Source organism: Rhinolophus sinicus, linkage group LG03 (genome assembly GCF_036562045.2).
Source record: "Rhinolophus sinicus isolate RSC01 linkage group LG03, ASM3656204v1, whole genome shotgun sequence".
Taxonomy (NCBI): domain Eukaryota; kingdom Metazoa; phylum Chordata; class Mammalia; order Chiroptera; family Rhinolophidae; genus Rhinolophus; species Rhinolophus sinicus.
The window spans coordinates 114061804-114084541 of record NC_133753.1 but is presented as its reverse complement, the minus strand read 5'-3'; the positions used below and the strand labels follow the sequence as shown (position 1 = coordinate 114084541).

The window sequence follows — 22738 nt, the reverse complement described above, 5'->3', positions numbered from 1 at the left end:
AGCCCTCCATTACACATGGGCAAACATCCTCGTTTTGTTTACTTTAGAAATACTACAAAAGTTATTTGTGCAACTTAAACGTGTGACACATTTTGGGAAATCTTGAAAAGATGGAAAAGGCTTAATTATTAAGAGATTTGGGGGAACCCCACCCTAGTTTTTGTGCTTCCAAAATATATATATATATATATACTATATACCCAGTATAGGAGGCTTTGAGGAAAAAATGCAAATCCTGGAAGTCATTCCAAACAGTTGGAAACTCTTCCTCTTAAAAGTTAAATTCAAAGGCTCAAAAAATAAATATTCAAGAGCATTAATTTGTTTCTAGATGTGTGCGTGCAAGTAAAACAGCAGTCATAATGTGGAAATTTCAGTCACATTTTGCAACTAATTGGAAGCAGATTAGAATTCCGCCTCTGGGGAACGTTGTCAAACTAGAAGCAGGAGCAAATGAAGAAAGAGGTGAGCGCGTCGTGAAGAGCTGACACATTTACAGCGCTCAGGGCTATAAACGGGTCCTGGGAGGGAAAGAGGGCGCGTCCCCGGCTGCGCGCCCCCACCGCCCCACAGGGAGCGCGCAGCCCGGCCCGCGGGCGCGAGCGGGCCACGCCCCCGGGGGGCCCGGGCCTCCATCTGCCCCTGCTGGAAAACAATAAACTAACTGGGCCTTCCGAAGAAACCAGTGGTCCTGATAAGATAAACCTGCAGACTGATAAACTGGAGCTTGCAAAAGTCAGAGGGAGAGAAGGTTTCTTTATTTTAAAAAGGGGTGGTTGGTGGGGGAGAAAAAAGAAAGCAGATTGTGGAGGATAATACAGCAATGGAGTAATGGAAACAGCTGCTCGCTTTCTACTTCAGTGTCTGGCATCTGCTGCGGCATCATGGGAAAGGCTGGTGAAGGATTTGGGCAAGGAATGTAAATGTAGACAATAGGCCAAATGGAGTTTGATGCGGAAAAGCTCAATTGCTCTGTTTTAAAATCATGTTGTTCCCTTTGGGGAGCAAAAGCAAACAATATTACTTACTCAAATTCCACCTTCAAAGCAGTTTCAAGATTTGGGAATGTGAATCACTTTCAATCAGTTACTTAAGATGTGAAACAATATAAACGGATAAAGCCTAGTTGTTGGAGCTTTGTCAGAGTGTCCGGCTCATCTTCCACAGTCTTCATGGAAAAGTTAAATTGGAGTACTTTTCTATACGTTTCACTTACTTTGAAAAAAATGTTTTCTTAAATCACCACTGCTTACTTCTGAACTGGCTCAAGGGACAATTTCTATTTGTTGTGCCTGTTTTCCCCTTGGCTGCAAAGATTCGGTTCTAATTTCATTTCCATCACAAAAGAATTGGCAAAGAACTAAAGCACAGAAACACAGAACTGAAGTGCTGCTGTGCTAGTCATAAGCCTATAATAAAGCACAGATTTGATAGCATTATCCATGTACTGTGGTGAACCACACACAAATAAACAGTGCTCCATGAAGAATGAAAACCCCAGGCTTCAACCCTTCCAATTCAAACATTGTTGCTTTTAACATGAGCCATCCATAAAATCAGCCAAGGAGGTGACAGGAAATCCAAAAGTAATCTGGTCTGGCTATGTACACTTTGCAAGAAAAATGTTAGGAGATGCTTTGCAACTCATCCTGATGATATTCTAGTGAAGAATGGGTAAAACTGTAAAACCTAGGCATAGAAACAAATGGTCCATGTATGCGAAGTGAATTCAAACACATGGAGGATGTAGCAACACGAAAAAGGACAGCCCTCCAGTAGGGGAAAGCTTGCTAGTAACCTAACTAGGAACAACTTAAACATGACCTTTGAACCTTCAGTGACTAATTCGAAAGACAAAAAAAGGTGTACCTAAAGCAGCCAGAGGGCCAGATGTGCTTTCCCAAGAAACCAACCAAGAGTTTTCTCTAATCAAAAGAACGAACAGTGACTTCTAGGAGTTTATGAAAGTGTGACCAATTGGAACTTTGTCGTCTGTTGCTAATTGAAGCATATAAAAGAGTCCATTTCTTAAAACATACTACAAACACTTTTTTTTTTTTTTTTTAATTCACTGCCACATGACAAAAACCAGAATCAAGTTGACTGGTAGAAGATCAGTGCAACCAAAAACCAAGCTATTATTTCAAACTGTCAGGGGAAGGCAGTAAAATTGCTACCAGGTCTCCTTAAGTTACCCTTCAATAAAAAGAAGCCATCAGGGAAATAAGAGGAAAAGAAAACACATCAAAACCTTAAAAGTCCCTTTAAGTAAAATTATACGTCTGTGGCACCATGCCATCTGCTCTCCGGTTAACATAATAAGCCAATTCCACAACCTAAATATCTGCTTTCTAAAATCATTATGTACAACACATAATATAATCAATATATTTTTTAAACTGTATAAAAGCGACATTCATATGGCTTTATTGGAATATGCCTAAATATCCCTCTAGGCACCTTTTCTTAAGGTGCTAGCAGGCAATGAGGAGTCCCAGGAGGCAAAAAAGCTCAGTGGTTGAGGTAGAATGTCACAGTGAATAATAATCAAACTGGGGAGAGGGGTGGGGGTGAGAAAGAAGAGGGCAGCTTTGAAAAATCAGCAGTAGTATTTACTCATCACTTCAACCCCATTTGTTCTGATCGAAACATCCTTCCCTTTGAATTCTCTTTTACAACTTATGTGTGTGTGTGTGTGTGTGTGTGTGTGTGTTTTAATTCTCATATAGCTTCACTGAAGGGGGAAACCTTCTGAAATCCAGATGAGATCCATATAGTTCAAGACCCACTGACCTACCAAAATATAAGAATTATTTGCTTGGCGATCACTTCAGTTCTTCAGTCAAAACCCATCATCTCTTTTAATGCATTCCCAAAGGTAGTTCTAACCAAAATTTAGCAGATAGAGATCTCAGCTCTAGAAGCAATGTGCCAACCTGACCCTCTTGAATATCCTTAGAGCTCTCAAAATAACATTACAAACAGCCCAACTGCTGGTCAATTGACTATGAATACTTTAACACCCTTTCACTCCTTAGCAAAGACTTTGTTCCAACTGCTAAAACCTTTAGCTTAAAAGGAACTTGCGACAGCACTGTAGTTTGTAGTGAAACTTCAGTGGGAGAGAATTAGACACCAATGGGCCCATTCACTCTGCAGCAGAGTGGAACGTAAGCAGCAATGGTGACACTCTTTTAAAAAGACGAAAGCCCATACTAACTACACCCAATCCACTGCCAACCCAACATCTATATATGCAATTATAACATGTATATACACACACCTATGCAGTACACAGAGGTACCGTACAAGGCACCAGTCTGATCCCTATGTTAGTCTATAATGATGATCTAAGTCGTGCCTAAGGCAGAAATTTCACCTGTTTTCTTTCCCCATCTATAACCTTAAATGTACAGATTAAGAGGGTTATTATTTATTGACAACAACCCTAGTGAAGAAGGGTTATTTCCACTATGACGTTGCTAAGGACAGTCCAGCATTTTCTTAGTTCTGGCTTCCATGTCCTACCAGAAGGCAACATTTAGGAATAAGTCATTTAGGAATAAACTGTTTAGTATTCAAGCAAAACCCTTGATGTTCACATCACTGGCAGGTTCAGAGTGCTGGCAATTGAAACTATGTTGTGCTGAAGTAATTACTATGAAAAACTTCCAGTGCTTAATATTAAACAATAGAATAACATGATACTTCTACCTCTTCTACACCTCTAGAGTGTGTTCAACATGGCAATTATCTCCATTCAAGAAGCAGAGAGTTTAAAATGCCTTGAAACTCAATTATACCCATGACTTTTTAAACATACACTTCAAAAGGCACATTCAGATCACGAAGCAAAATCTTTTCCCCCACTTATAAAGAATAGATTTTATCCCTCTCCCTTGAGATATCTTCAGGTATAAGACTGACTTCTTTTTAGCTTTGGGGCCCACTTTTTTTCTTCTTTATTCAAGCAGAGGGATGACAGAGCAAATGATGAAAGACGAAGGGATCCCATCTGATAAAGACCGTTCGAAGTGCAACTCTCCCAAATGTCACTACCACCCAGCCTAGAGGTACCACCATTTTAAAAGACCAGATTGCACACTTGTTAACCAAAAACACATTACTTTGATACTTTTAAGAACGTAAAGAAACCAGGAGTTTATGATTTATGATTTAAGTGCTTGTGGCTAAAATAGCTTTCCAATTATCGAGGGCCTCTTAGGAAGAGCAAGAATGCATTATGTGCTAATGACCACAACCAGGGGTCCCTTCTCGACTCTTTTGTCAGAGCCCAAGCAGATCCTCCCCGCAGTTTCACCATTAACATGTCTGTTTCCTGTCAGCCCACTCAGAGATAATGTCATTTATCTCGGGGAGGCACATGCCCAGTCATTAGCTTCTATAAAAGACCTCAAACAAAGGCCGGATAATGTTTTACCCAGGGCTCTTACGAAAATCAGAACCCAGAAGCTTAGCTTCTAAAAGTCAAGGATTCAAAAAGTTAGCGTTAGAAGAATATATTCTTCCTTATCAACAACCCTAGACCACAGCTCCGAAGGAGAGCAAGGTCTCTGTAAACATCAGTCCAAAGCGCTATCCTCCACAATTAGATTAACCGATAAAGGCTGACCAGGGTTAGCCTTGAGAGCCTTTGCCCCCCCCCCACCCCCGCCCCTTGCCTCCAGGGGGAAAATTGACAGAATAATTCAGGTACTGACTAAATAGTTAGATCTTTGAAGAACTGACCCCTCATTGTGATGGCCTGCAGGAACAGAATAACCATTAGAAAGTGTTCAATGGCTAGGCTTCTGGAAATCTTTTAAATAAAAGTGGAACTGGTTAAAATAAATGTAGAAACATGTGTTTTCACAGTGTTGCTCATATTACTGCAATTTCAAGTTTCTATGAAGTACCAGGTGAACTTTTTTAAATTAAAAAAAAACACACACACAGACACAGTCAAAATTGGAGCAAATCTCAGCCATTCAATCCTTGTTTTTCATGCTGAAAACGAAGAACAGATGGTACTTTCCATGTTGTTTGAATCTGGTTATTGAACACCTCTGTGGTTAGGGAGATTTCTGCTTAGCACTTTCGGCATACATTTCATTTACTAACTATAAAATGCTGCTTAGGAAAAATAAGTCTTTATAACACTCTAATTAAAACCATTTTGCAGCCAAGCAATTTCACTTTAAGAGCATTCTTAACCTCATGACATTTGGACAATCAATCCCTCTCCCCGCCTTTTTTACAGACTATTTGCAAAGTTATTAAAAGTTGCTAAACATTATTTTGCACAATCTTGATCAGTTGTGTGTATTTTTAAAATCTCTCCAGCAGACGTCAAATATTAGGCTCGGAACTCAGTAATGTGCCGAAGTTCATACAAATACTCCAAGCTGCATGGGTTCTCATAGAAAGCTACCTTGGCGAAAGAGGCAGCCCCGCTGCACCCACCTCAAAAGCCCTATCACCCTCTGAGGGAGCCTATAGAAAAGTAAGGAGCTGGATCAATGCTGATTGGGAGCCACCCTTTAGTTACCAACGTTTTTAACAGCTAAATCCCTTGTGTAGCTTTCAAAACAGTTTGCTGTCAGACAACAATGGACTTTGTTCTTTAATTATAGCAAGTGACCTTTCTGCCCTTTTATTTCACAGTAGATAAACTGCACTCTCTAAGCAGAATGTGTAGGGGGCACTATATTTGGGAGGGGGGGAACACATATTATCCACAAAACTCATTAATCAAAATACATTCTTAAACTGCTCACATTCACTTAGAAACCGTGCCAGAATTCCCTAGTGAAGTGTAAAAAGGCTTCTACAAGAGAATAAAATACAATGAATGATATCCTTTATAGACAGGTCCATTTGTAGACACCACCTTTAGGCTGTTAAGGACCAGCTTAGTGAAAGCAGTGTGATAGTGGAGAAATAATTCTCTTTGCTGAATATGTACTGAGTAGTCAGAACCCTAAGACAACTATAAGCTCTCCTGTGCTTTTCTTGTCTGCTTAAGTATCAGCTGTGTTTAAGAAATCTTCTAAGTATTTTTGAATTCTCCAACGATCAAATAAACCCATGTAACTCTAACCATTTAGCCCAGCCGAATGCCTGTGTCTGATAAGTCCAAGCTGTAAGACAGCTAAGGAAGATGCATGCAGAAGAGCCTCAACACAAGCTATTATGCTTCAAAAGAAAGGAGGGGGGAGGTGGAGAAGCAGGTTTTTAACAACCAAAAGCCAACCCGTCAAATCTACTTATTCAGACATGTCACTGGTGGCTTAACCACAAAATGGGCTATAGAAATATAGCTCAAACATCTTAGAATTATGGCATGTTTTGATTTTGTTCACGTATTAAGGGAGTGGTGACTTTTACAACATACTTGTGGTTTCCACATAAAGGAGTAGAACACTCATTGATTTAATTAGGTTTCATAAGGTCCAATTTATCATGTTTTACATGACTTTGTGTAGTGAAGAAACAGAATAAACACACCAAAAATAGACATTTAAGCATGCTGTGAAAATTAACCGGTGACAGCCAGTCTTATGAATCTCCTGTGAACCTTCCAACCAGGAAGGAATAAAAAAGCACACACACATATCCCCACTTCGTTTTTCACATTTGGCCCATCATGAGCCACATCTGATGGCTGAAAAATTAATCATCTCCACTTTTGAGGCACTTACTCTTCACAAACCCAGGTAATCAAACAAGGCTGAAATTAAAACACTATACAAAATGTCAAAAAAAATCTTTCTCAAGATGCCTCAGTGTTGAAATATTTTTGTCAGGTGAAGCTTATCCTACTAAATCTTTACCTCCTAAATAGGTATCCTCCTGTCTTCAGGAAGTATTTCCTAAATTGAGGTCTAATTTACACAACCACGAGTTAGTGAAATTAGAGTTACTACCCTGGGTGGCATCTGTGCAAGGGAGTGCCATCTCTGTGTGCCAAGGATGAAAGCATTCTTAAGAGAGGTAGTGCTGGGGCGTGGTGGGGGTGGGGAGGAAAGCCTGAAGGAACGGTATTCCTGAGCAACACCCAGCTTGACAGAGAATGGCCAACACGGCAGGATTCAGATCGCTAGGAGCCATCCCCTCAGTGCCCCTGTGCGCCAAACTCCAGTGGCTATGGTTGGCAGGGGACTGAATCTAAATGCACTGAGCTCTCTCCCCTCCCCCATCCCAGGCCCATCATGACTTGTTTGCTCTTCATTTATGTAATTCGTATTATCACATTTATACTGCTCTGCCTGAAGATGAGTTGCATGGATATGAATAATTTAATTCTTCCATTCTTCATCCAGTTTCCTCTGTGACTGGAAAGTGAAAAGAACACAAAAACTGGAGAACCGACACCATGCTCTAATCTCAGTTGCCATGACAGCAGCCTTTGAGATACTGAAATGTTCCGATTGCCAGCTAAACAAAATTGTTGAATGTGAACATTTGGCTGGAAGATTAAAAGGCTAAGGGGAATGCAAAAGGGCAGTACCTCCCACATTCCAGGCAGCAGTGAATCCAATCAAATGGCTCTGACTCCTTAACCACAGCCTTTGTGAGCACTGGATTAGGGCAATTCATCTAGATAGTTAGAGCAGATTAGAACTGCAATTTGAAGACTATTGGCAACAAAAGTAAATGCCCTACTGTACTGAGTAATAAGATTTCAGAACGCCTTTTAGCAGAAATTATGTGAAACTACACATTCAAACATAAGAATGAAAATCTAGGATTTTTAAAAAAATCCATTTAAATTCATCAATGCAAAATGCCGTCTAACCAAGAGGACATTATGAATAAAAGAAGTGCTCAGAGGCTTTTGGCGGTTTGGGCATTATCTACACCTTAATTTACCTTCATCAACTTCTAAAATCATCAAATCAAAACTTTATTCCTGTACTCCCACTTAAACCTTGAACATACAAACACAGACATATAAAGGATTAAATAGAAAGCAGTGAACAATTGTACACAAAAATAATTACCCAAAGACATCTTATAATTCTGATCAAGTTAGAAACAGCAAAAGTCAATTTAATAAGCATATTTCCAAACAACCACGCCACAAACCACATACGAATTTTGCTTCTACAAGGCACAACCTGTAGAATTAATCTAAACATTAATTTTATAGAAACATCATTCACACCCCCAGCTCACTCCCCACCTGCCTGGTGGACAGAGCACCTTCAATCCTGGGACATTAGTCAATGCACAACAATCACCAAACCGGTAAGTCACAGGCCTCCAGCTGCAGAACCCTGGGGGCTGTTTTTCAAACGCAGTGTCTAACTAGCCTTGAAGACAACGACAAAGATGGGAGGAAGGGTCCAAATTGCCTAAATCAAGAATCCCCACTGCTCAAATGCAACACGTAATTCTACTATCTTTTGGCTGGGTTTGCACATTTCAGGAACACCAACCCGCCAAGTCTACTTCACTTTTATTCCCAACCTTTCAGCTCCCTACTCAAGCTAGAAATCCAGGTGATAACCCTCTTGAATCTCCAGCTAAGAACTGGGCAAGAGAACAAGGGTAGAGCCCTACCCAGCAGCCACCAAAACCATTGCAGTCTTTCTACACAGTTATGAAAACCAAGGACACCAACCAAGGTTGGGGTTTAATTCTGGACCAATGAGAGGAACCCATCCAAGGATGATATCCTTTGAGAGAACTATTTTGAGAAAAATAACGAAAAAATAAATGGGTTGAGGATGGAGTATGAATTATAATCCCCAACATACCTCTCCAGGGAAAAAACGGTAAACCCTTCACCTAAGGACACATTACCAGAAACACTAAGGCATGTTATTAAAACAGAAAACAGTTCTCCTTAGGGGAGAAATCAGGACAAGAGTCAAGTAGGTACATGCACAGGTTTTCTATTAAAAGCACACAACTGACTGACTTGGGCCAGGAGCCCTTCTGCAGGGCAGGAGCCCTTCTGCAGGGCAAAAGGTACTTAGAACACCCAGGCCCTCCCACCTGGGAACCCAAACAAACACTAGCACCACCAGCAGCAGAGGCAGCAACAGCAGAAGCAAGAGCTAAACAGTGCACCCAAGTAAGCTACCCCATACCAAATCTTCATGGAAAGGATGCATATAATAGAAATCTCACAAGGAACCAGAGAGCATGAATAAGAAATGTAAGGCACAGAGGCACAAGCCCCCCCGCCCCCCCACCACCACCACACACACGCGCACGCACAGATGCACACACACAAATGCACACAAAGAGGAAAGTGGGAGATCTAGGAAGGCGACTTTATCCTACCTTCTCCGTTTTCAGTTTCTTGATTCGCCTGTGGCTCTCCTCCTCCTCCTCTTCCTTCTTTACCAACATACAGTTTCCCATGAGCCCTGAATCCGGGGCACTTTTGCTAACTTCCCCTGCAGCCGCGACGCTGCCACTCCCAGTGCCCCCGCAGTGGAAGGGGCTCGCACCACCTCCATTGCTCTTGGCCCCAAAGCCATAGAGGTGCCCCCCGGAAGGGGCCTGGCTGCCACTGCCATTCTGGTGGCCCTGAAGCAGGTCGTGCTTGTCCTTCCTGGATTTCCCTGCATCCTTATCCCGCTTGGCGCCTCGGCTGCTCTGGCTTTTACCTGGCTTCTCCTCTTTGCTTTTCCCACAGGAGGCCGCCCCCGCGGTGGCAGCGGAGGTGCCGGTGCTGGTACTATTGCTGTTTGGGTTGCCGCCGCCGCCGCCGCCGCTGCTCACACTTTGACCCAGTGCTGAATTCATGCCAGTTGCCTCTCCAGGGCGCCCTTGGACTTCCTGCCTCTTGCCAGTGCTGCTGATCTCGGGAATCCCATACAAGGCAGCAGAAGGCAGAGATTTATTAGCATCCTTAGAAGTTTTACTCCTTTTCACTTTTGATTTGCTGGTCTCTTTGTGTGAATTCCCCTGGGGAGCAGAGGGCTGAACAGAAGCAAATTTTAGGCCATCAGCTAAGGCTGCGGTAGCACCGGCCCCACTGGAGGCCAGACCTCCACACTCTTTAGAGTTGCTGCTGCTAGTGGTATTGGTGGAATTATTCATCTCAAATTTCTGTCGGTCCTTCTCCAAATCAGCGTCCAAATCAATTATTAAATTTCCAACCCCGATTTCCCAATCATCGCCACTGTCATAAGTATCAACCGTATTTGGATCCACACCTTTTCCTGCAGTAGAAATGTTCACTGACATCCTGAAGATGAGCTCTCTAGAATAAAAATCCGATGAACTTTCCTTTGGAGATGAGGGGACATTCGTTTAGCTCCGCTGGGCTTTCTCTTAGGGAAAAAAAAAGAAATCTTCTAATCTTCCTCTTCTCTTTCCTGCCCCAGGAATGTGTCCAGGGATTTTACACCCTTCAGTCCAGGTCCACCTTTTCCTGTGAAGGGGGAAAAGTCGAATATTTCTTGTCTGGGTGTTACCAGAATAAAAAACGATTAATATTGGGGAGTCAGTAAAGGGTACAGGGAAGGAGGGAGAGTAAGGTGGCTCATGTATTGTCTCCACAGTCCAATATCAGGTATAAAGGAAAATAACCAAGCCCCCCAAACATACCCATGACAGTAAGCATCTTACAGTAGCTAAAAAAGAAAGCCCCTTTAGCAACAACACAAGGATAATCACTTTTTAAAAAGCATTAAAATAGCTTAAGGATCTGACTCAAGTCCAGAAAGGTTTAAAGAAAAGAAAGAGCTGAAATTTTTTTCTAGCACATACATGTGATATCACAGCCTCAGACAAGAGGGAGCAACACGGCTTTAAACATCCCTAAACATGTCCTAGATCTTGCAATTTAAAAGACCAGACCCTGGAAGTTCTCTGAGGTTTACTTTCAGAATGATGTTGCTAAATTCTTATTATTTCTAATTTTATTACTTCTTTTTACAAATTGGGCAATCTGGTTTTTGTTCCCAGTAAGGAACAGAAAAAACAACCAATAATCCCCCCCACACACACATACATACTCCTCCTCTTATCCTCTGTTCCCCAACAGTTTCTACAATTTTATTTTTGGAACATACACACGTCTTTTAAGAGCCTTTCTCTATAGAAAAGACAGTGTTAGATAAAAAGCTAAATAAATGCCTTTTGAGAAAAAAATACATCTAAACTATTCTACCATATTCCTAGGTCACAGACTTGCTCAATCTGCTAAATATGCTGCTACTGACTATCCAGGGAAACTGATTAAGACATACACTTTAAGTGATCTGCGCCAAGGTGGCCTCAATGACCGCAAATGAGTGTGTGTTTGACAAAGATCAGTTAAAACGGTTTTTAAAGGGATCAGCCCCCTTTTAACAGTTGATTGTCAAGAAAAATAAATAAATATACATACACACACACACAGACATTGCTTACCTTTAATCCTTTATCATTTTTTAATTAGGCCAGCAAATCAAAATGCCTTTCCCACTCCACTCGGCAAACAAGCCTGTGCCTCATTTTACTTAAACACCAAATGATCAAGAAGGAAGAAACCAAATAACACATCTCAGCCAGAATAATCACTCGATAACATTATTCCACCTCCCCACCCCCCCTTTTGGCAAACGGATCAGGAGTCCTTTTCTCCTTAAAAAAATGTGTCACTGTACAGCTGGAAGATAATGTTTCACATTCACAACAGAAGCACCAAAGGTTTTTTTTCCTCTTAACAAGCATCGAGAATAATAGTTTTTTTTTAAATAAAAAAAAGAGAGCTTAGAGAAAAAAGTTTTCCCAACTTCTCATTCCGCCTTCAGTTCCAGACTTCAGAGTCACCGTGATCAGTAAGTAATGATCCCATGTAGCAAACCTACAGGCGTCCGCTAGTAACAAGACAGAATGTGCTAACATCGGGATAAATTAGTGAAAGGGAAGAAAGAATAAGAAGAAAGGACTGAAAATCTGGGCTGGATTCCGCCTGTTAGTCGGGAAGTGGCATTTTTCCGCCCGTCCTGACAGATTTGATTTCTTGAACTAACTTAAGAGGAAAGGAGGGGGAAGAAAGGGGGGAGAGGTGGAGGAGGAGGAAGAAAGGGTGGGATGAGAAGCCGAGCCAAAGGAGAAAAAGAAAGGTGTGGAGGCTCCGGGAGGGGAGCAGATGATTCAGTGAGCTGATAAACCAGTTATAACAGCATTCGCTCGGGGCGGGGGGAGGGGGGGTGGCGGAGGGGGAGGGAAAATAACGGCGATTAAAATTGGTTCAGTCTTCGAAACCTAAAGGATGTGATGTTTTCCTCTTTTATGTTGTTTTAAGAAAAAGGAACCGAGTTCCTAGTATAGTCCCCGAGGGGGAAAAACCCGCTGTCGCTCAAGCCAATCAGTCAGGCGGTAATTCGATAATTAGAGTCAAAAAAAGATTTTTTTTAAGGCGACCTTTTCCAGGACAGTTTTCCCTATTTATAGTCGCAGCAAACGGTGCGTCTCCCTTTTATTTATTTTTCTCTCCTCCTCTCTCGCCCACCCCCTCCTGTGTTTAGTCAGATGGCCCCGGAGCTTGGCTTAGTATTTTTAATTAGCTGGCGTTTGGAAGCTAAAAGCAGTAATGAATTGTTGATGGATTGGAAGTGGAGAGTCGCTTTGCTGGAAATGTCGGGGCTGGGAGAGGGGGATGGGCGAGTTAGCAACAACCAACCATCTAAAAGGAGCGATTTTGTTACAGTGCAAGCCTTTCACATCACGTGAGGATCAAGGGCTCAATTGGTTGTCGTGAGAACAAAAATGGTGACAAGCGTATCAAGAAAATACTGATCTGGTCTTTAAAAAAAAGCTGAAGGTCTCTCCCCTCCCCCTGCACACACTCTTCACCACAGTCGCCTACCACCACCCCCCCTGCAGTGGGCGCAGCTACAAGTTATGAATGTGAAACATTTCTCGCAGATCTAGGCTCTCGGAAGTTAGGAAGGAGTGAAATGTAATGAGCACAAGAGCAAAGCAGATGTTTTAAAGAAACACCTTATAAACCTTTCCTCAACTTATCTCCAATTTGTAGGCATTCCCAAGAGGCCAGGGATAGGGACGCCTAGGCGAGGGAGGAGGGCACCTCTAAGCTACTTGGTTTTTAGGGACCCCCTCATGTCTTAAACAAAGAAAAATATCTTGCTGGCTCCCAAGCCAGGTCCTGTAATAAATATTAATACACCATTGTTACTATTTGTGGGTTTGTTTGGGTTGGGTGGGGCTTTTTTCCCTTTAATGGTGTTTTGCTGCTTGCTTTTTTAAGGAGGTGGAAAATGGTAATTATAACCATTACATGTAATGGGTGACTATTCCCTTGTTTAACATTAAATTATTGGGCAGTAGGATGTGACAGGAGACAGAAATCGGCTTGTTCTACCCTTGCCCCCATTTTCCTGGCTCGGTTTGGAAGAGGGTCTAGCCCAGCTAGGACAGGAGAGGGAGGGGGTGAGGTGAACCAGAGAATGGACACTGCAGATCAGGATATGTAACTGTGTCACTTTTATACTCCTTGGGTTAGAGCCCAAAAGGTAATTTACTCTAAGTTACCCCGAGTGCCCAGTCAAGCTTAATTTGTGTGAAGAAGTTACAAATGCTTCACCCTCCACTGACTAAAATTCACCTTTCTTGGGTTGTTGTTCTCAATGCAAAAGCCAAACCCTGTAACTAGTTCCTCATTTCAATGCATAAAACTCGCACATTCCCCTGCATGAAGTCCCCGCTAAGTGCTATATAGAGACACACCACGCAACCGTACTTACGGTCTGTATTGGATCGAGTTGACCTTTTCCTTCTAACTGCATTGAATGTGTTTGGTTGCAGCCGCTTTATTTTGGAAATTATAATCTCTTCAACAAATTTATTATTAAAGAAGATGGACCATCAAATGTCACAGACTGTCCTGTGTATTTTTTATAAAAGCAAAAATTAAAATTAAAAAAAAAAGAAAACAAAAATCCCCCTGGTGCACACACACAAGCTTGTTCTGCAACACTGAAATCAGGACTGAAACAACACACACAGACACACACACACACACACAGACACACACACAGGGGGAGTGGAGCAAAAGGAGCTCTCAGCCTCTATACCTGAAAGGGACTTTTCTTTGTTCCCATTGCCCTTTCGGACCAGGCCAATCAGAGAGCAGCTTTTATGAAACTGGGCTCTCTCATTGGCTAGCTGCTTTCTCTTGGCTACTGTAGGGGGTTGAGAAATACACACGTATAAAACACACACTGAGAGCGGGTGGGGGTGCTGTGGGGGGTGGTTGTGGAGACAAAGCGTTTTATTTTCCAACTAGATTGGGGTACAGGAACCTCCTGCAGTAAGAAGGGGGAAAAATGGTGCGCCCGTTTCAATTACTACATCATTCACATAAAACACTTATTTATTGAAACAAACCTCAAACAGGCTGCGAGGAGCGGATGTCGGTAAATACAAGTTTGATTGTGTTATCTTGGGGGAAATAATGTATGTGATCACTCGGTGGCAGAGGGAAGCCAAATGAGCCACTAACGCGTAGCGAGGAAAAAAGGGAGGCTGGCTGCGAGACTGAGCGTTTTGTTGGCTTCCCTTCCGTGTCGCAAGGACTCGGCAGCGCGAACTCCCAAGACTGATTTTTCTGTGTGGTAGCTCCTGGCTTTCAACCCTCCCCCCACCACTTTGCCCTTCTTCCATTTTTTTTTTTTTTCCCCTCGTGTCTCTCTTTTTACTCGCAGATTAAATAAGAAAAATCGATCTGGGGGTAAAGGCGGTGGTGGAGAAACAAGTGTAACCCTTTTGTTTCCAGTCTTCTGGTCTACAGGCACTGAAGTGCGAACGCTGGCAACCATTTAACCACCACTACGTGAACGGTTCTTCCCTGGAATTAGTAACAATCTTTCCCTCCTGGTCCTATGCGGCTCCAAAAAAATACAAAATAAAATAAAGTCCCAGCCAACCTTATTAACACCTCAGGCCGGCCTTATATATTTTTTTAATCGATTTGTGGGAGATAAATATACTGGGAGGATTAACCCATTCAACAGTTCCAGCCCGCAGTTTTAAAACTGACAGATTGTTAGTTCCCTTTCCCACAAATCTTAACCTTGGGGAGAAAATGGTGTGTGTGTGTGTGTGTGTGTGTGTGTGTGTGTGTGTGTGTGTGTGTGTGTGTCAAACTCCTCTGACTGCTACACCACGCAATATACCCTAAGCACAGAAATATTTTAGAATTTATTGTAGGACAAAGGCCAGTAACCAAATTAATAGGACTCTGAGGTCACTGGATAAGAAAGGTTAATATGAAATAAGTTCAGTATTGTACTGCAACAACTAATATACTTAAGCTAATGTATTTGTGTATATTATACCTTTAGAGCACTTTTATTTTTAATTTCTCATTGTTATTTTCCATTACTTTTAGAAACTAGAATATAGAAATTCTAAAGTCAAAGGGTGCTCTGCATTTAATCGAAAGCATTGTGATTTTGAAGATCCCGCACTGCTGGGATTGTAATTTCCACATGACAATGGCAATTTAAGATTATCTTAGCAGAGTCAAATGGACATATAAAGTGATTTAATCCTAGCAGAAGATAGTTTATGATAAAAATATTCAGTGATAACTTTGTGGAGCAATAAAAATATCCATGTGACGTTTTTACTAAGTAATGTCATGTTTGAGCTTTCAATATAGTTCACAAAAAATATGTCCATCAGTTGTTCCACAACCCAAGATGAACTAGATTTGATGCTGCAAACAGAAATAGAGAGCAGTTTCCACCCTTTTCTAGGGTATGTAAGCTAGAGGAACGAGACCTACAATAGTTTTTAGATCTCTCTAAATAGATTTGTATTCAAATCAAAGCTGTACATTAACAAATAAAATGGGGCAAAGTAGATATCTGATATCCACTTACCCTCCATTTCAGTTTTGATGTTTGTTTTATATTTTTGAATGTACAGATTTTATAGTTTGTGTATGTTCCATTGATAATAACACAGCACCATATGGTGATTTTTAACTTGTCTTCTTTTAGAAGAGTGGTTCCTCAAAGGACCAGATCACTCTTGGACACTTCCAGTGTCCCTGGAGTATCATCTACATTTCAGCCTTTGGAAGCTGGTAGCTAGTCCATATGTTATATCAGTTTGGAAAAAATCAATGGTTAAGTCTTAAAGCTACTGGACTTCAAAAGACATGGAAAAGAAGACCTGGTGAAGTCAGAAAAGGGTAAAAGCACTCCTCCAACACACTCTCTTGGGGAAAGTAAATCACAGGGTCTGCAACATAGATTTAGTATAACTAGAACCGAAGTGTAGGCTTCCTGATACTCAAATCACCTGATCCAACCCTAACTTCAATACCTGGCCCTAAATCCTAAGCCTTTTTGATAAACCCCAACTGGTCAAAGATAAATATGAGAACTCAATCACATGTTTAACCCACACCATTTTGATAAGTTAAATCATTTTCTTTCCATTCCAACATCTCCACATTGAATTTGCACCCTCCCCCATCTCCTGCCCTCCAAGTTCTTCCAGGAGACTTGAATAAACCAGAGTTGTTATGCTGTCTTTGCATGTGGTTGTTTTGTGTTGTTTGACAAAGGGGCCAATCAAGAGATATCAGAGAGCTATCAGCTAATTGATGACTGACACTAAGATAATCACCAGCTTAGAAAATCAGAGCTACACCCCTCACAAAATTGGAAGTTCAATTAACTATATTTTAGAGAAGACAATTTTATCTTTATCTCTTATCAAGATAACAGAACAGGCTAGTCTCCCTACTAACATTCGTGGGCATATATTTGATAATCCCAGTACATTGTTGTACAATATGTGCACTTTGTAGTTTTACATTTTAGTGTGTGTCTGCTCAGAGATGTGGTAGAGGGAAGGAGCTGTCTGGTAGGGAGTCTAGGAGGAACAGATGGGTGGGAGGAGAATGAGGATAGAGTAGAAGGAGCAGTTAAAGAGTTATCCCATCTCCAATAACCCTCACCACTAGCTCTGCCCCTGCTCTTCCTGAATTGATTACATAGTGGTCAGAAGATCCTGGCACAAGACTGTCCCTGTTTCTTCAGGGCAGAATTGCACAATGCTGAGGAAGTCAGGGGCTTTGAGCAGTAACACAGGAAAACCTGGTGGTCTTTCTTTGGTGCCTACTTCCTCTGATTTGTGGTATATTATTAAGGATCAGGAATGATTTCTTGGGTTTTCGTTTATTTGTAAGGGAGTCCGTAACTGGGCCTAGCTTTTCTAAATCTGTGCCAACGTTGACACTTGAGATTTACTCAAGACCAAGGGGAAAAAGTGGAAAACAAAGTTATAAAAAATAAAGCCTACCTGGACATGGGCTTAATTTATGGGAAAAGGAACTTAATTTAGACATAATGAGAAACTTTCTCGCTGGCCGAGAAGATTGTGGGGATAAATTCTTATCTGTCTAAGGTTGTTTATGAACAGACCTGCCTTGCGGCAGGGGGCAAGTGACCTGCCCTGGTTCTAGGGAATGTAGAATTGGTGATTTATTAAACACCCACATAAACACTAAAAGATATTCACTGTTTTTACCTACAGGTACCATCCTAACTTCCTACCTCTGAAAGGTCTTTTAGAAGAAACTCTGTCTTTGCCTTTTCACACATGCTTGCTAAGTCCAATTCAAGTTTCTGTGGAGTATTTTTAACAATATCCATCTCTAGACAACTGTCATCAACAAAAGGTTAGCAGTGTCCTTGGTCAAACACATGCCATATTTGCAGTATCCTGAAATATCACTGGACCAAAATAAAGTGCCAAAAAGTGGTACAGGATAGTTAGCATGTCCCTAGGTAGACAGGGAGGTCTCTGGTGGAATAAAGAAAAGACAGTCATATCCTAAAACTTCAGGTTTTGAAATCACTCCTTCGCTCCAGGACATAATGTAACAAGGCCTTGAGGTTAATCATAAAATTCATTTTGTCCTGACAAACGGAACAGATCTGATAGATAAAGAGTAGGTTACTTTGTTAATTCCTTTAGGATGGGCAAGCAGAACAAACCTGGTAGACGAATTTCATTAGAAGGCACCAGTTCCCTTCTTCAAACAGATCCCCTTCCCCAAGCAGGCAAGGGAAGGTATAAATGTAAGAGCTTTTGCCTCAGTCATGGGGCACCCTCCATTCCGGAGCCCCTCCTGCTCAGGAGCTGCAACCTCTTCTCCTGCCTCTGATAAACTATTCTCTTTTTAAAACTTTTTGCCTCCCCCGGTCCGTGTTTCCATTCTTCGGGTTCACGAGACACGATCCCGGCCCGCACTCAGAAACTGCCGGCAGATCCAACATCAGCTACATCAGAAGAAGGTGTTCAGAGAGAGGACCCTGAACGCAGAAACATTTCAGGTCTTTCCCTGGGGGTGGATTAGGGGAGAAAGACCCAGATGGTGGTCACCCTGCCATGGGAAGATTCACAGACTGATATACATCTAGTGAATATGGGCATTTACACACACTGTATAACACAGCTCTGTTAACTTTTCAGGTCATTTCTATGCCCTATAAGCTCACCTTCAGTTTAACTTCGTGAAGTGTAACAAAGGGACCGTATATCCAAGGGAAGGAGAATAATGACTGTCTTCATAAATCTTTATAACACAGTTTTGCTTATACAAATTGAAATGACATAAAGCAAATTTTCCATGCTCTGATTGAAGGCTACAATGAATTTTCATAGTAAAGAACTATAAAGTGAAAGGAGGAGAACTCTACATGTATGTAGTTCCCCATTCCTTCTCCCAATCCTCGACCTGAAAATAAGAAGGAAAAGCAACACGTCTCATCCCTTTCATGCCCCGAAGTTCTAGAGAACGCAGCAAAATATTGCAGGGCAGCACATTCTTCTAAAGGAAAACAGTTGTATACTGCTCACATTGAGAGAACTGCAATGTAGGTCAGTGTTAAGTGTCTGAAATCTAACCTCCACGTGGCCCAGGCCCTTGTGGTGTGGTGTGCACTACTATATCTGAATGGGTGCCCAAGCAAGGTCTGCGAATTGGTTAGCAAAGTAAGGCAATTTACATCGCATGTAATGAAACCATTTCAGGAAAAGGATTTTTCTTTTATGCCAGTGGAGACCGGGTGCGTAAAGAAGATCAAAACACAAGCTACATTTTTTTAAAGCTACTTATTGGAGATTGCTGTTGCTGGTTTTATTACAATATGTATTTTACAGATTTAGGTAATAGCCCTGATTTTTCAAATCGACCTCTGTTTAGACACGTTTCACTTTGGGCTGTTTCTTGTCTGCAAAATTACAGTCATTTGCACGTTATTACAGTGAGTAGGAGACAGATTGTATTTAGCGTTGGGTGGGGGAAGGGTTATTATGGGAAGTGATCTGCTACGGTCAGCACATAATTTCAGCCTGAAGAAAATTGCTTCTGAATGGCTGGTCTGTTAGCTAGCCAAAGAATGGTCACTGGGAGAGACTGAAAAATACTTCTGCTTAATCTGCATTATAGAATTATTCTTATTTTCAGAAAGATGGTCTGTGGAAAGAATGATTGTAAACTAAATTTAAAAACTTGTAGGTGAAATGTTGTCACTGCTCTATTTGGCTCTAAAACAACAACTACAACAAAATACAAGCACCAAGCAGGAGAGGGCCAAAAGGCAGCAGGATACAGCCCCTATGTTCTACTCCTTCTTTCTTCCTTTCCTCCCTTTCTCTACTTCCCCTTTTGTCATTTTTTAAAATCTCTATGACTTAATGACAGTGGATTTTTGTATACCAGTGGTGCCAAAAAAATGGATGCACATACTTGTGTTCATTTTTTGTTATCGGTATATTGAGTGTTACAATTTTAATGCAGCTTTTTTCCCTTTCTTAAAACATGTATACACTTTTTTGGCACCCCTTGTATATGTAAAAATTTGTGAGAGTAATACCAAATGCATTTCTAATTATATCTGTAGCTTTCACACATATATGACTGATGACTGCAAGGAAAAAATTTCCTTATATAACTTCTTTTGGGAGGGTAATGGAACCCCTTTCATTGTGAAAGTATTTCATATACTATTGGCACCACAATTTAAGGATTTTTCCACACTTTACAAACTACATTCTATTTGTAAATATTTCACAAAGCTGACAGATTAATAGAGCAAAAATAGTAACCCCTAATTTATAATTTAAATCAAAACCCTTATATATCTCCTACGATGTCTTAACATATTTGGTTGAAAAAATCAAGAGACTAAAGTTTATTTATTTATTTATTTATTTATTTATTTATTTATTTTTTACATGTATTGGGGTGACAATTGTTAGTAAAATTACATAGATTTCAGGTGTACAATTCTGTCTTACATCAGCTAAAGTTTATTTTAAAGAAAAATTAAAGAATACCATTATACGCAGCTTCTTTGGCTGCTAAATATCACTTTTGTTGGGAACAACTGTGCTTCTTTTGTTTTCAAAACAAGCTTTCCTAAAGGATGAATCATACAATCATTTGGAGACTATGCAATAAACAACAGAAAGGCAGAAAGTTGTTTTGCTATTTTCTCAGCCTCACAGTTCCTCCCCATCCTCTCAGCTCAGCTGAGCCTCCAGTCCACCAGCCAGTCATCATTAGGGAAATGAGGTTCTCAGTGTCTTGATTGGCTGACTCCTGGGCCATTATGTTAAGGTTTCTACAGCTCAAAGTGCTCTCCATGCCAGCCTGTTCTGTGACCTTCCAAAATTATTTTAATCACTTTTCTTTTTCCTCTTTTCCTTTTCCTTTCTTCTCTTTTCCCTTCTTTTTGTTTCTCTTTTTGCCTTCTGTTTTCATTTTTTAATATTTTTTAAATCAGCTAAGGAAGCACCTTGCATTTTTTTTAAGACACCTTTAAACTAATGAACATGTTGGGGACATGTTCATTAGTATGGGGACATTTCTTCTAACCATATTTTAATATTTTCTGCTTATTTGGGTTCTCGTGGTATTTCCTTGGATTTTAGAGGAATCCCACAAAGGTTAAATGAACAAATTGTTCTAACACATGCTTTAAATTTTATATTCTAAGCATTCTTTCCCAACGAGAATTTCTTTTTCTCTTAGATTTTAAACATTTAGAACATTAAATTAGAACACTTTTAATGGAATATTGAGAAACAGTCATGCCAGACCATTTTTAGGTGCACAGCAGACAATGTATTTTTCTTTATAATTAAGATGTTGCATCATACCTATAATTTTAAAAAGTGTTTTTAAATTTTAGATTGTTATCCTTAAAGAGTAATACCTATCTTAAGGATGCATAATTCTTTCAAACTTAAAAGAGGTTTGTAATTCAAGAAAATAAATAATGGGAAATAAGTGTGTGACTTACTATGTTCCAGAAATTCTTCTTAATTCTTCATATGTATCAATTCACTTAATCTTCATAGTAGCCCCATGAGATAAATACAATTATCATCAGAAGAGAAAACTGAGACACAGAAAAGATAAGTAGCTTTTTCAAGGATCACAACCAAATGTTGGTGGAGCCAAGAATTAATGCAGAAAGCCTAGCCTGTGCCTGGAAGCTTACCACTGCACTGGACTGCCACTAAAACATGACTCCAGACAACAGTTCCATCCATTTTGTCCAGCACAGAAACATTAGCAGTTGACTGATGACTTCTCTTCCTTAAAGAATAATGAACTTAACTGCTTTTCAAAGAAAAACCATGTGGTCATTTTCCATCAGAGATCAATACTATGCCAAGCAAAAGTGGCATTTAAGACTCAGGACTTTTGAAAAATCAGTTTTTGTTATTACTCAATTGAAAATTTTTACACATAAAAAAATTACCATAATGGGTGGCAGAGCAAGGTTAAATGTGACATGAATGGTCATTATTAACACTGTTAGTATGTACATTGGGATCATAATATATTCTTTACATAACACACACATATCTATTTGGAAAATTCTATATTAAAAATTGCAAAGAAAAAGCTACTAGGTCTTAGAGAAGGAAGGAGTATTCAGAAACACAATTTATCCCTTGGCTTTGGAACATTTTTGGCATTAGCCCAATAGGGTAAAATTGTCTCAAATGACATGACTGTGAATATAAACAAGCAGCAGATTACCCTTGCTTCCTACCATGTGTTTACTCCAGGTTTTATTTGTTTATTTGTTTGTTTTAGTTCAAATTCACTCACTGACCATGTATGGTGAAAATCTGTAATGTTCTATTTATATTTTCAATATGTACTTAGGAGACTCAATTGAACACTTCATAACTTTCTTATATAAACTATATTTCAATCAAGAAGGAAAAAATCAATCCCATGTAGAAATATATTCAATAGAAATTAAGGAATCTTGAAGATTCACTATTTCATTATAAGTATATTACACATTGGAAGAATGAAAACATATTTAATAATTTAGATTTCTTCAGTGTATGTTTTGTCTTATTCAAAGAAAGAGTTGTAGAAATGAAACTACCATTTCAGACACAGTGAAATGTTTTTAAATTTATTAAATTTTTTATATAAAACATACAGTGAAAAACACTGTATAATATAAGCAACATCGAACAAAATTAGCTTAACTAAAGAGAAAAAATGTTTAATCTTTTTATAAAAAAGGTTATGACACTGAGATTAAAAAAGAGCATTAAAGTAGATGAAATCATGGTAACAGTTACTATTCTTAACAAATAGGATATAATTTTGTGAAATAATAAGATTATAACACAAGCAGTCACTGATAAAACTGTTATAGCAGAAAATGGATAAATCATTAAATACAATGAGATTTAACTATCA

The 22738-nt window shown here is 40.1% G+C and overlaps 1 protein-coding gene across 5 annotated transcripts in view; it reads right to left on the bottom strand.

Moving 5' to 3' along the window:
* ZNF608 (zinc finger protein 608) overlaps nt 1-13974 on the bottom strand; it is a 104310-nt gene extending 90336 nt beyond the window's left edge. Inside the window, exons 1-2 of one of the 5 annotated variants that reach the window (XM_019728034.2) lie at nt 13719-13974; nt 9295-10393 (exon numbers count right to left, since the gene is read on the bottom strand). In XM_019728034.2, the coding sequence (XP_019583593.1) occupies nt 9295-10206 (912 nt within the window). In that variant the 5' untranslated portion in view covers nt 10207-10393; nt 13719-13974. Of the gene's footprint in view, nt 1-9294; nt 10394-11376; nt 12038-13718 lie in introns of those variants that run through there. The other 4 variants (XM_074328550.1, XM_074328549.1, XM_019728032.2 and 1 more) reach the window with 4 other exon arrangements.
* Nucleotides 13975-22738: the final 8764 nt, after the last annotated feature.